This window comes from Heliangelus exortis, chromosome 1 (assembly GCF_036169615.1).
Source record: "Heliangelus exortis chromosome 1, bHelExo1.hap1, whole genome shotgun sequence".
NCBI lineage: Eukaryota > Metazoa > Chordata > Aves > Apodiformes > Trochilidae > Heliangelus > Heliangelus exortis.
The window spans coordinates 86,748,009-86,765,227 of record NC_092422.1 but is presented as its reverse complement, the minus strand read 5'-3'; the positions used below and the strand labels follow the sequence as shown (position 1 = coordinate 86,765,227).

Genomic DNA, 17,219 nt, shown 5'->3' with positions numbered 1-17,219 from the left:
TAGCAAGCCAAACACAGAAACTCTAACATAAACACCAGAGTTGTGAGGGAATGCAATGCTGCTCCCAACAGAGCAGCAGGTCATTTTAGCTTACTAGCACACAGCTACATAGTACAGACAACAGTAATTAATTTCCTTTTATCAAGGCTTTTGAAAAACCAATGGCTCAGTTTCTAGTATGCCTGGCAGCCACAGACTGGGTCAACTTGCAGTGTAAGTGAATCTGGATGGGAAATTTGAAAGCAGAATCCATCACGCACTACAGAATTTGTTTTATTTTATTAGAATAGAAAAAGAGAGGTGAAAAATAACAACAACACTGGAACTTGGAGGCATTCTGACACAGAAGAGTTATGAAAAGCAATTTCCTCACAGTACAGTAATTCTTAAGGATGGATCAAAAGGATTATTTTCCAATGCAGTAAACTATATCTTATCAATGAATGAGATGACTACTTTACTCCCTACATATGGTAACCAGAGAACATAACGTGGATCATTTTGGAAAGCCATTATCAACAAAATCCTACTCAAAGAAATTAAGTCTGCCCCATCTCTACCAGATCACCTAAGATTATATCTGGGCAGCTAAAACCCAACTCATTTTCCCGGGAAAATTTTAGTTGGGTTACCTAATTTCCAAAAAGGATTTTGCGAGAGGAATTCAGGCAAAGGTTTTTTCAGTCAAGCTCATCTCCAACAACCCTTGCAGCATCGAACTACAGGAAAGGCATAATCACTTGGTGTCACAGAACCCTTCTATGCTTCATACTCGAGTATTTTAAGATCTTCAAGTAGTTCTTTTGCGAGCGCTTGCAGATCTGCATTGCGGCTCTTTGACAGGGCAATGATGCGCTGGAACGGCAGAGTATCCCGCATCTCCGAGGCCGACTTGGCCAACACTTCTGGCTCCAGAATCACGGACTGGAGGAGCCGCAGAGCATGGAGACAAACTTCTGTATCCGGGTCTAAAAGTAGGGGAGGAAAAAAAATAATCCAGTGCTTAGTAGAAGCGAGTCCAAAACCACAGCATTAAAGTTGTACAGTGCCATTCCTCACGACGCACCCTGCAGACGGGGAATCACTGAGGCTTTGTAACTCACAGCTGCCATTTGGGGCTGGCTGGCTGGCTCTAGAAGGAACTTGAAAGCAGCATCTGTGCCTTCCTCAGCAGCTTGTACTCAGCAGTGCTTGGAAGGGAGAGCAAACAAGGAGTCTCTAGTTTTTCAAGTGTTGAAAATGCTACGAATCCGGGAATTTATCTCCTCGAACCTATCCATTCAGTAGCCAAGATGTACTGTTGAATGCAATCTGATTTAAGAGCAGAGCAAGCTATATCCCATGACTATTCAGATACTTAAAAGAAAAAACTGACCAACTCATCAAATCTGCAGCAGATCACCAGGCTTTTCTTTAATATCTTTTTATACAAGCCTTCAGATTTCTTCACAGCTTAATAAAATATTAATCTTGATAAAACTTCCTGGTAATGACGTATCAGCCTTCCAAGTAATTAATTCCATCTACATTAAATTGAAACGGGCACTGAAGCTGAGCACTGCTGCTCAGGAATGCGTCAGAGAAATAAAGCAAAGACCCTTGACTGACTTAAACTAGGAAGACATTCAATAACTCTACTGTTAAGAACACAGGATGTATTTTTAATTACTGAAACATTAGGAGCATTACATTTTAATCGTTCTCAATGGCTGCATTCAGTTGTTTATAGCTTTAACAAAAACGTCTCACAGAAAGTCTTATTTTTCCACTTTCCTATTGTACCTTCTTCCAAAGGAGAAGGTATAATACATTTTTATGGCCAGAACAGTTATTTCTTCCACGTGCCAGGCATTTTTATGTGTTTGTCATTAGCATAACTAGTCTTCAGCAAGCTTTTGATAAAGCATTCTGCAGAACCCTTCAGAAAAAATAATCTAGATCACTTTGTGTACAGAATTGCCAGCGAGACCAAATTGTCACTGAGGGAGTATAAATACAGTGAAGCAGTAAAGCCCACTGCACTGAGTTTGAAGGAAACATTTGGTGGGGTGAGGCAAGTTCCTTCGTTTCATAGCTTATTTCATACCTAACACTGGTCACCTGAAAAAGGACTTTTTCATTAGAGCACAAAGGGAAATGTTGAAAGCATCCAGGGAATAAAATGGAATGTAATGGACAATGAAGATTACTATAGCTTTTAGCATGAAACTGACATCAAGGTGGGAATTTTTGAGTAAACTCCACATGGCTGAAGTGGAGTAATAAAGATTGTGATACCTGATTTACACCCACAAGCCAGGTACTCTCTCTCTCTTCCTCCATTTTCTATCACACATAGGTCTTCTATACCCTACGTTCTGCCCTCTTCAAAGCATAAACCTCTTACAAGAGGAATTCTGCTTGCTCCCGGGAAACTAGCAGAATGGGCTGTAATCTAAGAGCACAAGAATTGTCCAAACCCAGACAATAACATGCATTTTCTCATTTTCTGTGCAGTCAGAGTCTTAGCTATCTGGACAAATTCAGACATCAAATCAGCAGTTGAGAAGACCAATGATCAGTGCTGCACACCCCACAGAAGAGACATACAGACAGAATAGCCACTTCTTTTGCTGCCACTAGGGATGAAGGCTCTAAAGAGTCTTTCCATCATCATCTCCCACAGTACCTTCAGGTGCAATTTACTGAGTGATGAGCAGCTATAACTCCTGGAGAAATGCTGCAACTCAGCCTCATGGACAGGAAGACTTTCTGTCTGGTTTCTTGGGCAGCCACACTTCAGTGAATCCTTTTGAAAACACTTGGGTACAAGTTTTGATTTTCAGATTTATTCTGACCTAGTGAAAATTTAACTAAGAGCCTTGAATTCATCCTCCCATTCCTCTATTTTTGTCTTCCTGCCTGCCAGAGAATTTCTTTAATTCGTTTTTTTTTTTTTTTTGACAGACATAATATTCAAACTAAGCACATATCACCTGTCTCCTTTCTCTGTACTTTAGTATTATTCTATGTTCATTCATTGGAAATAGCAGCAACAAACCATAGCCTAAATGGTAAAAAGAAAGAAGCTTTTGGGAGTGAAATCTATGTAGTTCACTACAATCTTCCTCCACATGGTGTGATTCCTACTGGAAATAAAGCCATTGATACTTCTAATGGCCTGCAGTACTGCTGGGAAGCTTCATATATGTAAGATGTTCTAAATCCCTGGATGTAAAGTGCTTTGTTATTAATACAGTTACAGGCATCTATGCTAGTATTCCCTGCTAGTGTTTGAAGGCTGTAGAAAGTAAAGAATTTATGAGGCAACAAGTGTTAGCAGAGAAGCTAATAAAATTGCAACCTGTAGGAGATCAAGAAATTATTTCCAGCTTCATGAGCAAGAACATTTTCCAGTACGAGCAAAGAAGTTCTAGGAAGAAGCCCCAGCAGCAGCCAGGGAAGGTCCATGGCTTGAGTCACTCAAATGAAGAACAGATTAGGCACTCAGGCATACACAGAGAAGGAAGGAAATGATCCAGAAGATGACTTAATATGCATTTAACCTCCAATTGCCATTGTTTTGCATGTATTTTGAGTTAAACAAATACATATGCCTTAAAATAGCACTCCTTGGGTTTGCATGTGGTTTTGAGAATACTACTTATTATGGAAAATCAGGTTTTCTAAGAGGATTAAAAAAAATATACCCTAGAAGTCTTTCTCTTGTCTCTCCAATATCATCAGGGATTTTTTCTAAAAACCACATCCAAAGAATATTTGGAAGAAACATAAGGAATCTTCATTATTCAGCATTGTATTATTTTAAAAGCTTCCAGATTTAGTCATTTCTACACTAGCTGAGTAATATTTTGTTTGTACAAGATCAAAAAAATCCTTTAACTGTAATCAAACCTCTGCATCATATCCTCCCAAAAACTAGCAGACACATCTCTTCAACTGAAATTTCAAAACTAAAATCAGTATTTCTGCGGAGCGGAGGAAGAAATCAAGCTGCTTGCCTTAGTTGGGGATCACAAGCATAACGTAAGCCCAGCACTGTCATAAAATGCTGATGCAATTTTAACAAGGTATTGAAACTGCTGGGGTTTGCTGACGTTCAGCCAGCACTCGTGCTTGATGTCACTGGCTTTCAGTCTCTCACAAATGCAACGGATAACGTGGACAGATTTTAGTCACATCTGTCATTAGCACCATGCTCTCAGATGAACTGTTCCCTACAGCAGGGTTTAAGTAATTGCATTTCATCAGTACTAAACAGCTTATCTACAATTGGCTCTGTGGACTCAATTTACACATGCCCATACCATTCCTTGGCCACCTGAACACAAGACTCATTACCAGCATGCTGTTTACAGCTATGTCTACATATGAGAGCAGTATTTCAAAAGCTTCCCACCACTGTTGTTGTCATTCAACTACTGCTTGACTCCAGCTGGCATGAAGGAGCAACCTGCCACTCCTCTCTTCCTTTTTATCAACCTGTCAAACTACCTACATCCACATGTCTAATGGAGACAGCTAGGGCCACAGCTTGCCCCAGGGAAGATCATCTCTTTGCATTGCCCATGCTGGCTGAGCTGAGCTGCATCCGCACCAGCAGCAGAGTTTTCCAGACTTTTTCATAGTTCTAATGGGTCTGCAGAAACAAGAAGTGTTGCAATAAAGACACCATATGGGGAAGGAGCAGGGAGAACACCATGGCAGAAAAGAGCTTTGCTGCTGCAGTTCCTACAGAAGCAAATGCATTTTCTCTTTGCAATGTATTTGCCCCAGCCCTGGCTCCTGTTGTTCCAGCTCAGTTTGCTTCAGTTTCCTCCCTGGAGAGGTGACTCCTCTGGCCATCAGACACCGAGTCCAGCTAACCAATGTTCCCCAGTCTACAACAGACAGATGCTTGTCACACTTTTATCAGGGAAATCCTTGAGAGTGACTCCCAGAGTCCAGATTAGAGTGGTAATTCAGTCCCAATTTGCCTGACTGCTACTTAGGGGCTGTGAGTGAAAAGGAGCTTGCACAGACTTTAGTCTGCAGCTGACAGATTGGTGGGTGAGCTGTTAGATATGTTTTCCAGCTCCCATCAATCCAAGCTTAGGCTTCTGAGGATTCCCACAGTAGCTACTGAACAAGAGCAAGACTGTAAGAACACCCCAATATTTTACAATGACAGATGCATTTACCAGAATGAAGGTTTCTTACATATATTCACAAAAAGAAGAAACACTCTGCTCCTAAGGAGAACACCAGTGCATGAGTCTGGCAGGAGGAGCACCTAGTCAAGAAACTCCTGCTGAGATGGCAAGGACAGACACAGAGCACCCAGCCAGAGCTCCATCTGGGCAAGGATCATTTGCAGCAGCTGCTTAGAGAACAGTATGGAAAAGGGCAAGCATTCAGTGGGAGTTCCCCCAGCCACTCTTCCAGCTTCTCAGCTAACTGTGGCTCAGGGACTTCCTGCGTCAGAGCTGACATCTTTGCATTTAAGAAAATGGATGTGGTCTTAAAGGGCAAGAAGGGCAATCCTCTTTTAATGACTAGTTTCATAGTCTGAGGAGTATGAAACTGTTGAGCACTTAAAATACCAGTGAGTGAGGTTTTGATTTATGAACAAAAATTTAATACAGACATCAGTTTATAAATAGGGGCATTCTGTTTGTCCAGATGTCTTTTAAATAACATGTTGCCATGCAAATAACCTGAATTTTCAAAAACTCTCACAGTCATAACCAATTCAAACACAAAAGCAAGGTATTAAGAGACTTTCAGGGTTAGTCATGAAAAGCAAATATTGGAGGTTGCAGGAAGCAGTCATAAAATGAGAATGTGCTTCATACAAGCATTTATAATAGAGACAGTCTTTTACAAATAATTTGGATAAACAAAGTTAGATTTCCGTGTGGAACAGTGGTAGAGGAAACTGAAGGGCAAGACCTAAAATTAGTCATACTTCTCTTGTTGTCTTTTGTTTAATGAAGTACCTGGAGCAATTTCCCAACTATAGATAAAAAAATGTCACTGAGATAGCCTCTTTGAATTCCACACTTTCTCATGTATCCAAGGAAAGCAATTTTTTAAACTGCATTCAAATATAAGTAGGGAAAACCAAAATAAAGGTAGAGGATAGTACAAAAAAACAAAACAAAAACCAACCAACCAAAAAAACTAAACAAAAAAATCACAAGAAAAGTGCCTAGGCCCACTGGCTTTCTCCAGGACTCATTTGTTGGTAGATTTCTGTATGATAGAAGATGAAAAATATAAATCTAGCCTTTAATATTAACACCTGAGCTGACTGTATCTTCTTATTACTTAAAAGATCCCTGGCAGAGAAAAGTCTCAGTCTGTCTCTTTGGGAATTACTGAATTATAGTCTTATTGCATCTACAGATGTAGTGCACCAGAAAGAAATACTGACAAATCTCAGGTGGGTTTCTACTTTTTTTTCTATTGCTGAAGACAGGGCTTCTTTAAATCTGAAAGCTATGCAAAACCCTTAGCCAAGACATGCTCACAGGGACAGATGATGGAGAAAACTAAAGCTGCCTATTTTCTTCAAGATGGGAACAGCTGCTCTGCAAACAAATGGTGCTCCACAAGAAAAGAACTCTACTGATCCTGCAAGCTGCTCCACTGACAGAAATCTGAGTCATCATTCATGTGTTTTATGCTGACACCAAGCTGGGAAAGTAGAGGTAGGCAGAGCCTACCTTGTTGTATTTGCAAGAATACAACAGCTACATAAGCTATTAGGGTACCCCCTTCAGTGGTAAGTGCTGCTCAGTAAAGCACCCATCCTTTAGACAGTGTTTAAAAAAGGCAGGAGAAAAGAGAAAAAATAGCCCACCTCACAAAACGCTAAAACAACAGAGATCTGCATTACCTTCAAAAAGTGTGTCAAACATTTGCTTTTCTCCTATTATCAGTACAGCCTCCAGCAGAAAGAGCTATTAAAAATGCTTGTTAGTGAGTGGAAGTCATATGAGTTCATCCAGATTTTCCAATCTGGATGCAGGAAAGCAGGACAATCAAACCCAGGTTGCTGTTAACATTCTTACCCCACTAGAAATCTTTATTAGATTTTCCTCCTTTCTCTTCCAGTCCCTGTACTCAATGTTGAGGCATATTTCTGTCTCTTCAAAAAGCCTGCTAGACAACCTGAATCAAATCCCTCTTTGCTTCAGGTACAACAAAGTGCAATAAAAAAAAAAAAAAAAAGTTATGATTTGCTCTCTTCCCTTAATGGGAAGGACATTTTTCTTCAGAGGACAAGAAGACTGAGAATTTAGACAAGGAATTGGAGAGATTTATCAGCTGCCTAAAAGCCAGTGGGAGAAAAATGGCCTTGATGTAGGCTGAGGTCACAGACACTTGTAGATTGACGATGGAAAAGCAAACAGGATGATTATCTGAAAATAAAATAAAAAAGAAAAGTCAGAGGATGATTTCTGGGGCCTTTCTTAGTGGGAATGATGATAAAAGCTTACAGAACTATGGAAAGCTGAATCATCTCATAGTCCTTAATCAAAACACTCTTTGAAGAAGCTTCCTGCAGGAAGGCAGCATGTACAGGATACCCTGCCAGCAGAGTGTACTGCTCCACTCTCTCATATGGAAAAAAACCTCTTAAGACCTTATGCTGTAGCAGCTCCAGGTGTTTATAAGCTGAATCACGGCTAGCAGAAGCTGAAGATGCTGGCCACAGAACCAGGAGAGGAGCAAGAGTAGGAAGAAATCTCTCAGTTTTTCAAGTTGAAACATTTAGAAATAGAAAAAACTATAAAGATCACATTCAAAATTATGGGAACAAGATTGGTTCTTGGATCTGACCTCCCATCTGATACATAAACTATTCAACCCTCTGCCTTGACAGTAAACAGACTTCCTCCAAAGTCAGAAATCTGAAGGAGCAGATGTGGTTTATCTGAGAATCTTCCTCCTTTGCTGTAACTAGAGAAGCATATCAAAAAGTGAAGGAATTAGTCATGCCTGTCCTTCTTTGCACAATTCAGCCATGAAAAAATTAATACTTTCAAAATGCAGAGTAACCATTCCATTTCTTACTTACACTAGCAGCTGCTAATTCATTATAACTGTTTCCCATTTCATTCTCTTATGTGACCAAGGAGCTTTCTTCAAATGACAGATTGCACCAAATGATTAGCTTCTCTCTTTAGAAGGGCACATTTGGGAACTCATACTTATGTGGGGTTTTTGATGGTGTTTTGGGGTTGTTTTTTTTATTTTTGCTAAAACATTGGGTTATGTATATAATAGCCAAACATGAAGTAAAAGGAAAATTTGGACTAAGAAATGTTAAATTTCTAAGCACCTCTGAGCAGAACTCAGAGTTCTCTGAGACAGTTTTTTTCAAGCTGCATTTAAAAATACTATGAAACTGGTGTTTTCTAAGTCTTACAAGGATTACTTATTTTCTGAGATCTCAAAAAAGAGAGCCTGTGGCATTACAAAACAAATTTTTTTTGTGTAAAGCACAAGTACCTACATTTTCTGTAAAACAAACAGTTGAGAGAACTGGCAGCAATACAAGTACCTTTCAGTTTACCAGCCCAAATCAAAGCTTTTCCAAAACTTCAATGTCAATATTAATTCCTTGAACAAGCAGATGCAACCTCTCTCACTTCAGCTGCTGTTAGTATTTCCTGGGTGTATTTTAGCAGGATTTTTCATAGAAGCACAGAGTGCTGGGATGATTAACCTCCCCCAGTCCTAGAAACTGCACACCAGAATCTCACGGAAGTCGAGAAAGCCAAGACAGATCAACTCTAGGAGCAGTTCATAGGCAGTATAGTGTCATGGCTCTGTCCTTATTCCTGTCCTAATTGTCCCTTACAAACTGCACAGAGCTGACAGCCAAGTCTAACACACACTGGCAACATCAGTCTCTGCTGGCTCCTACGCAGGGATTTGAAGCCTCTGAAAGAGCAGAGCCTTGATGTCACTCATCTACCTGACAGTGGCAACAGAAGCCACTGACGTCCTTGAAGCCTTGCACTGGCCAAAGGCAAAGCTGGGAATAGTACTCAAGCCCTGTGAGAGCAAATCCTATTAGAGCACAAGGCCTCTCTAGCTGTAGAAGGGGTGACTTCTGTAACAGTTAAGTGAAGTTACAGAGGCTGGCTTCCATCCCAAAGATGTGCAGGAGCACAGTTAATTTTCTTTTGTTAAATGGGAGTGATCTGACACATAGTTTCCTTTCACACTTTAATTTAAAAATGGTACATGAAGATACAGGTGGCTTTCTAACCCACTTCAACCCTTAAATTTTGTACTGTTTCTATCCCTTAAATTTTGTACTAATGAGATATTAAATACAGTGCCAAAAGTGTGGAAAATGCACATCATCTCCATCTAGCTATTGGCCCATTTGCCCTTTTGGTTTACTTTTTAATCTGACAGAAGTTATACATAGTAATTGTTCCTTGGCAGTCCTGGGTTTACAGTTGGACTTTATGATCCCAAAGGTCTTTTCCAACTAAAAATGATTCTATGATAATCAGATTACAGACACAAATTTCTATGGTCATTTGTAACACCTACAATCCCCAAAGTCACAATTTACAGGGTTTTTAGAGCAACTTACCATTCAATAGCCACCAAAGCAAGGGAATAAAACCTGGACTTTCACTGATGTACTTCAAGCCTTTCAAGTTGATACTCACATTGTAAAGTGACATTAGCATTAGCCTAGAATTGAAAGAAAATAAAACATTATGACCTTTTATTCCTTTGCATGTTTTGGCATCTTTTGCTATGTATGCCAAGCATGCACTGATGCAGAATACTAATAATTTCTATTTTGATAGAAGAGACAAGTCTCAAATTATATATAAACAATGTTGTAAAAAACCCTGTGTCTGCTGTTAAACCATGTATTTTAAACACATGGAAAAGTAAGACCCACATGACAGTAAGACAGTCTCATCAAAGCCCATGGGGTTAAATAACTTGAAATGGGCTAAACCAGGACTTGGCTTTATGTCACCATACACATTATACAATAGAGCTTTGTCATGATGATCCTCACTGGGCAGACAATCACCTCAAATAAGGTGTTTGCCCTGAAAATTAAAAAGGCCACTAGGAAACACAGAACAGAAGACTACATCAAGTGCTAAAAACAACATCAAAGTCTCTGCTCCATCAGCTATGCAACACTGGCCTTTCTGTACACTGACCCTCCACTCAGCTGAAACACAGGCACATTGCTAATGCCATCCTCCTTCAAGCATCCTCCTATTCCTCCTGCAAATGGGAACAGATGTAATATTTGGCCAGAGCACAGCAAACATCAATGTAGTCTCTCTCTGCTAGCAGAGGAAGCTACTACGCCTACAGAAGCATTTGGAAGAAGGGGATGGCCTGAAGGAGGGAAAAGAAAGGTGTTAGTAAATCCAGCTCAGCTGAGCACATTCTCTTCTAAGCCAGACTCATCCCTTCTCCTGCCAGCACAAGGCAGAGAAGCAGCTTGCTCTGCCTGCCTTCCAGCCTTGCAGGCAGGCAGGCCCATACAACCTGGGCCATCGAGTCAGATCATGATGTGAAAAAAAATAACTGCCTCTTAAAATATCATCACAGGCTTTACTATTAGAATTATTATTTTTTTTAAGTCAGTAAGACTGGAACTCAATTTGGCTGTAAACCGTGCTCTTGTTTTAGCATAGATCAACACCAGGATAACAGGCTAAATGGTCACTTGCACCTCAAACTGTTTCCAAACACTTGGGCCCACTCAGGGGATAATTTCAGAAGGTGATTTATTTTTTTTATATTATGATTATTGAAGTTGAAAGAAGAGAGAATCCATAACCTGTCTTCCATGTAACAGAAAAGGTTTACAGTTTGACAGGTAGAAAACATTTCCTTAACTGAGGATTAAAAAAAACATGCCAACTCTAACAAACCAAAACCAAGACTGTGCCTTGCACCTTAGTGTGTAAACATGCAAAATAAAAATACAGAAGCATACAAAAGTACTAATGTTGTTACATCACCTTCCACATTTCTGATACAAGCTTTTAAGGGTTTGGTGGATAAAACTCTTTTCAAGCAAAGTGAAATCTTAGTGGACTTAATAAAAATTATTTCCATTTCCTTCCAACCTCTAGTAAGAATGTGACCTAAAACACAAAAAAAAAAAAAAAAAAAAAAAGAAAGCATCCAAAAAAAAAACCAAAAAACCAACTACTAACTACTTACATTACCAAGACAAACTAATGCTTGGCCTCTTTCAAATAAATCAGATCACTGCTGTACTATGAACTTTGAGCCAGGAGGCCCCTAATGTGCCTGGAAAAAAGATCTGCACTCTGGAGTCAAAAGTTGTCTCACAAATTCCTTCATCATTCTACCAATGTTCTCCTGTTCTGCATTTTATGTAAATCCTTAGAGTTTTGGAGTAGCTGAGGGGAGACAGCATTAGTACACATTATGATGTGCTATGATGGATGCTATTGCTTTTTTATTTTATTTCTTTTCAAAGATGACAACACACAAGTCAATTTTATGGACAATGAAAAGGGAAGATGAATGAGCAGGGCTCCCATGACATTTATGGAATATGTCATCATACCCACTCACAGCAGGGTGCTGGGTGGCATACAAAACAAATACAGAGAAACAGGAATGGGCTGGGCCTCTCTCCTCTGTTCTGGGGCCAGCTTGGTGGCTGCTATCTTGCAAGACTAAGATAAACCTGCACGTCTCTGCACTGCCATCATTTCCAAATGAGAGGGAAATGAGATTATTCCAAATGGACTTCACACCTCATAGTCTCAAATGAGTTGTCATGGCTTAAGTTACTCTGCCACCAACAGACTTTCAGTCTTGATGCACACCTTCAGAAAGCAGGAATGGGAAGTAACACAACTCAGTTCAGCCTGCAATGGAAGAAGTATGACTTGTATTATGTGCTGCACCATTGAGAGTTTGGTCACTTAGAGCAGCTGGAAGAAGAAAGAGAAGATTAAATCTACTGCATCAGTGGCCAACAATAATCAGTGAGGGTTGCTGTGGAACTGAATGTGCAGCTTGCAAAGCCCACATGCCCCTTTTCATCCAGCCTCTGCAACTCTTTACTTAAGTTCCAGAATCCAAACCCTGACAAAGGAGTGCAACCAAAATCAGACAGAATGGAAATGCTCTATAAAAAAGTATCTTATAATGCAAAGTGCTAACATTTCTTGACAACAGCACAGTTCATCCTTAATCTGTTTGACATTTGCAGTTAGAAATAAAGTGACGTACAAAGATACTGCTATGTTTGTATTTTTATTTCACTTGTTTGCTTTGTGCAGACAACAGGGACTGGTGGTGGTAACCCAGGGAAGTGCTGTGGTTTTGGAGTGTCAGAAGAAGACATAACCCACCCCACAAGCCAACACAGTAGCATATCATTACTAATTAAACACACTCCCCTAGGCACAACACAGAAGCATTTCAAGGCCCTTTATACCACCTTTACCTCTAATACTTGCACAGGCTAATTAAGTATTTCTTATGATAATTATTGCAAAAGTGCTTACTGAAGCAAACCTGACACACACGATTACTGGACAAACAATACTTCTGTTTGAGTTTGTGGGATTTTTTTTTGGAGAGTTTTTTAGTTATGCACTTCATAGCCTTCCTATTTAGGTAAGCCAAATCTAACATGTTGTACTACTTTATTTGTCATAGCTTTCTTTAAAATCTAGAACTAAAAGCACAGCTAATGCCCTTTCTCATCTACTTAATACATGGGAATAGAATAGTACATAAAATGTACTAATATGTACTTCAGTACATATTTTTACTGCTTACTTTGAATAGCTACCTAAACCAAGCCTAACAATTAAAGCTATGAACAACTGTGTAAATGTTTTATTGATTGCCTAACAATTACAAATGTTAAACAAATGCTATACCAATGAGAAGAAAATGTAGTCTTTCATACCACTGATGTTTCAGGAAGGCAAAGACACCCATGAGATTTTCTCCAAGTACTCAAGCAGATGCCTTGGATTTATATATATGAAGCCCAAACTCAGGGACTACAATGGATACTGTAACAGTGCTGGAATAAATGACAACTTTTCCCTGTATTTTTTTTTTTTTGTTCACATATACCAGTAAAATACAGGACTATTAGTACTAGGAGAGGAAAGATACCTCCTCTCTTATTCAGCTTATTTTGTCTGCTAACACCAAGTGTAGATTTAGATTCACAGTTTCCCCTGATTTTTCACACAGTAGGGAAAAATATTTTTTAAAAAAACAGGCTAGAAAATAATTTAAAACCTCAAAACTGAGCTAAGGACAAATATATCCTTGAAAATAATAAGCCAAGTGTTTTCTTTCACTGATTAAATTTTAAGTGGATGATGTCCTTCCTTGTAATACCCTGCTGAAATTTTAAGAAAAACACATTGCATTTCCAAGACATCGTACAGGTATTTCCATCCATGAGGTGTAGTTTTAAAAATGTGTCTGTATGTATGCCTGTAGGTGTGTATGTGTGTTAATGTTATTTATGGTGACTCAAAGAGTCATCTATACATAACTTTGAAACTTCACTTGGGATTTTTCAATTTCTGTTAATGCATGCAATTATCTTCCAATTTGTAATGCCCTGTGATCCTTACAGTAGGGAGGAAAGGGAATTCTGGCACATCTGCTTATGAAAATGTTTAAATGCTAGTTAAGATTAACAGGCAGCTAAAAAAACCTTACATGCAAAGAACACTTTAAAAAACACCCAACCCCCAAGACCCTTCTTTGCTAAGCTAGGAGAGTGTAAACAGCCCAAAAAGGAAAGAATCTAGTGTTAGTAATGGGCTTCAAGAACTCAACAGTGACAAGACTTAAAGGAAGCCTGTAGACAAAAAGGAAACCTGATTACAGACATGAAAAACGAACACAAGGGAAACTTTTTGCCATAAAAAAATCCAAGCAAATTAGGATCCTTTGCTCCACAACAAGGCCATGAAGATTTCTTTCTGGCATTTGCTCTGATGTCATAACACAGCGATTTTTCTATAAAATGCCAAGTTCAAAGAAAGAATTAAACTGGAACATCAGAACTATCACTGCACTGAATTCAAGCTATAGCAACATCTGCTTAACATTTCTCACTTATCAAATACCTTCTGCAACCTCTTTTATTAGCTTCACTCCAATTGTAAGCCTGAGGCTGGTCCCTGTTGAATCCCTAGCCAGTTCATGGGATAGTTTTATGTATAATTTAGCAGCATTGCTGTATGGCAGCCAAGTTTATATGATTATCTGTAATTCTTCTGAAAAGCAGGCAGTTTTTGAAATACAATTTTAAAAATACTCAAAAGATCAATTCAAAAGGAAAGCCCTCCAATGCAATTACATTTTTGATTACATTAATACCATCTGAGATGGTAAAAAATAATTCATCTGAACCCAAAGATATACATTGGCTTGAAATTCAGAGTGTGTGTTTGTGTGCATGTTTGTGCGTGCGTTTAGAAAAAGTTCCCTCTCCCTTGTCCTCTTAAAATCAAGTCCTCTCATTTTGGTTTTGTTTTGTTTTTCTGTACAGATCCCGAAACACTACAGGGCACAAATTGCCTTTTTTTTTCTTAAGCTGAGATTCTCATACAAAACTTTCAGTTGGGACTTTATAAAAAAAAAAAAAACCACACTGTTGCAAGATTTCAGCACCCTGTTTTGAGTTTTGACCTTCAAGCCCAACACTTGGGAACCACAGTAAATGACACCAAACTATCTAACCATCACCTACAGCACAGGCTCCTCAGCTTCCCCCTCACTATCTAAGAGGGAAAAGGCAAACACTTCAGAGGGCAACGCTTCCCCCCTTACATGGGTTGAAGGAATGATCATCTGACAGCACCATCTCTCTCCATCGACTGTGGGAAGAAGCTCAGACAGCAGATGCTTCACATCTAGCTGTCTGATACCTGAGGTTAAGAAAGATAAAACCTACCCAAAGTTAAGACTGAGCCTGATTTCATGCCCATCATGTACAACTTGCCTAATGCGTGTGTGGATGCAGTCACGTTCATGTTGGTGACAGGGCTGCTGACCCTCAGTGACAGCTGGCTCAGGTGTGAATTTTTACTGTGTCCCACGCCACCGTCACCTCCCTCCACCAGTTTATGAAATAAAGTCACGTTGGCTTAAGCCACCTTGATGAAAACATTAGTCAGGTGTACAAGGCAAGTGCCCACAGTCTAGCACATGAAGTAGTACTGGCTAAACCATTGTAATCTGCTCACTCAAGGCAACATAACCCCAGCTTTTAACAGTTCTGAGAAAAAGGCAAAGATGACAGTTTATTTTGTCTCTTCTCCACTGGCAGGAATGTACAACTTTCCCAGCATCTAAACTAATTAAATTTTTGCTTTTAGCTTACATAACACACTACACACATATTGTATTTTACAGACAGCCCTCATATTGTGAGGGAATAAACATGATTCCATATATCCTACATTCTCTGTTTTTAAGTTTGGCTTCATGCCTTCTTTATCTCACCCTCAACTCATGAGCCCCTCATAAAATAAGTGCATCTGTGCTCATCTCTACAATATTAAGGTGCTTAAGGAGACTTCTGAAGAGACACAAAACCTGGATGAAGCTAATCCTGTAGCCAAGCTTAGTGTATCTGCAAGGAATGCTACTATAGAAAGAGTTTCAAAAAACTGTTTCCTCTCCAGAAAAGAAAATAAGGGGGGAGTGGCAAAACTGCTGTGACCTGCACTGCAAGTTAATGCATTTCATTTGAAAGGGGAAAAAAGAGTCATCATACACTTTAAATTTGGTACAGAGTCCAGGCTTCATGTCTCCCAGAAGGTGCATCATTGTGTCCAGTAATTCACGACTTGAACTAACCAGGAACTCCCTGCCACATGCCAGCGCAGCCACATCTGTGAGAGAATACAAAATATCATCATAAAAATCATGTTCAGAACAAAAGTTTATGTTAATCATTGGGATCACTAAGACAGGTCAGCTGTGAACAATCTATGGCATTCATATAAACTTCAAACTGTACCCATCTACATAGCAAACACTGAAGCAGGAAATGATACTGGTAAAACTCCTTCATAATTCTATTTTGGTGATTATAATATTCATACAGGTTGACCAGTATCCTGATAGTAACACAATGAAGTACAAAGCAAAAGGCTGAATTAACTGCAAATCCCATAGAACTGAAGGAAAGCTGACTGTTACTGATCCCACATGAAAGGAGCAAAACTGCTGGTTGTTTTATAAGCACTCAATCCAATAAACCTGCCACATTATACAACCAAAACTCTTGCAGGCATCTATCTACTCAAAAGCTCTTTTCCTACCTCTCTGCAAGTGTTGCATTATTCATGCATAAACCAATCAGCAAAAACATTTCCAAAGACTGCTGCTCCAATGCAGGCTTTCCTTTAATGTTTTCTCCTATGCTTGCTCCATACTTTAGTGCATGCTTATGTGTAAGAGGGATCTGCCAGCAATTTGAGCTTCTTCATACTGTGCAGCTAGCCAGCCTTTCCCCAAGTGAGTCAACTGTGATGTACTACTGACAGAACCTGATTCCATGGCCTCCCAGTCAGCACAGTTTTGGGGATCTGCCATGCAGATCTTCCATGCAGCCTCAGACTCTCTCTCCTCTATGCAAATACATCAATGATGCCCTCTTTAATCTCAAAATAAGCAGAGGTACCAGGGACATCACAAGTAATTAAAGACTGCAACTATGCTGTGTGCACACTGCGCTGCGTTTAGACTGCACTGAGACCTTGTTCTGGTGTTTTCTAACTTCTGAATGCTTGGCACTTCATTACCTCCTCAGTGTTCTTTTAATACATCTTTCTAGTGTAATCTACTTCATAGCTTAACCAGGAGAATTAAACTGGCACCTTCTACATCATCCACCTGACTGTAACTTTTATCACATCTGAGTTTCAGCAACCGCTTTCCCATTTTACAAAGACAGAAATCTTGGGAACATCAAATTCTCTAGCAAAATTTTATCAGCTTCAGTGAAGCAAGATGTCATTCCACCACCCAGATTCCTCCTTAGGCAGAATCCCAACACACCTCATCCACACCCTTTAAACATTTTATTTGCTCCGTCCTTATTTTTGCTATGCTTTTTGGGGTGTGTTTGGTTGGTTGTGGGTTTTTTTCAGTGAAGCAATTGAAGAAGAATTATTCCCACCTTGGTACAGTAG

General features: G+C 39.5%; 1 protein-coding gene across 3 annotated transcripts in view; it reads right to left on the bottom strand.

The window, feature by feature from the left end:
* Positions 1 to 260: 260 nt before the first annotated feature.
* The window catches only part of HSF2BP (heat shock transcription factor 2 binding protein), a 32,945-nt gene continuing 15,986 nt past the window's right edge, over positions 261 to 17,219 (bottom strand). For 2 of the 3 annotated variants that reach the window (XM_071751809.1, XM_071751804.1), the window contains exons 6-8: positions 15,797 to 15,914; positions 9,602 to 9,705; positions 261 to 968 (exon numbers count right to left, since the gene is read on the bottom strand). In XM_071751809.1, the coding sequence (XP_071607910.1) occupies positions 760 to 968; positions 9,602 to 9,705; positions 15,797 to 15,914 (431 nt within the window). In that variant the 3' untranslated portion in view covers positions 261 to 759. Of the gene's footprint in view, positions 969 to 7,096; positions 7,407 to 9,601; positions 9,706 to 15,796; positions 15,915 to 17,219 lie in introns of those variants that run through there. The other variant, XM_071751815.1, reaches the window with a different exon arrangement.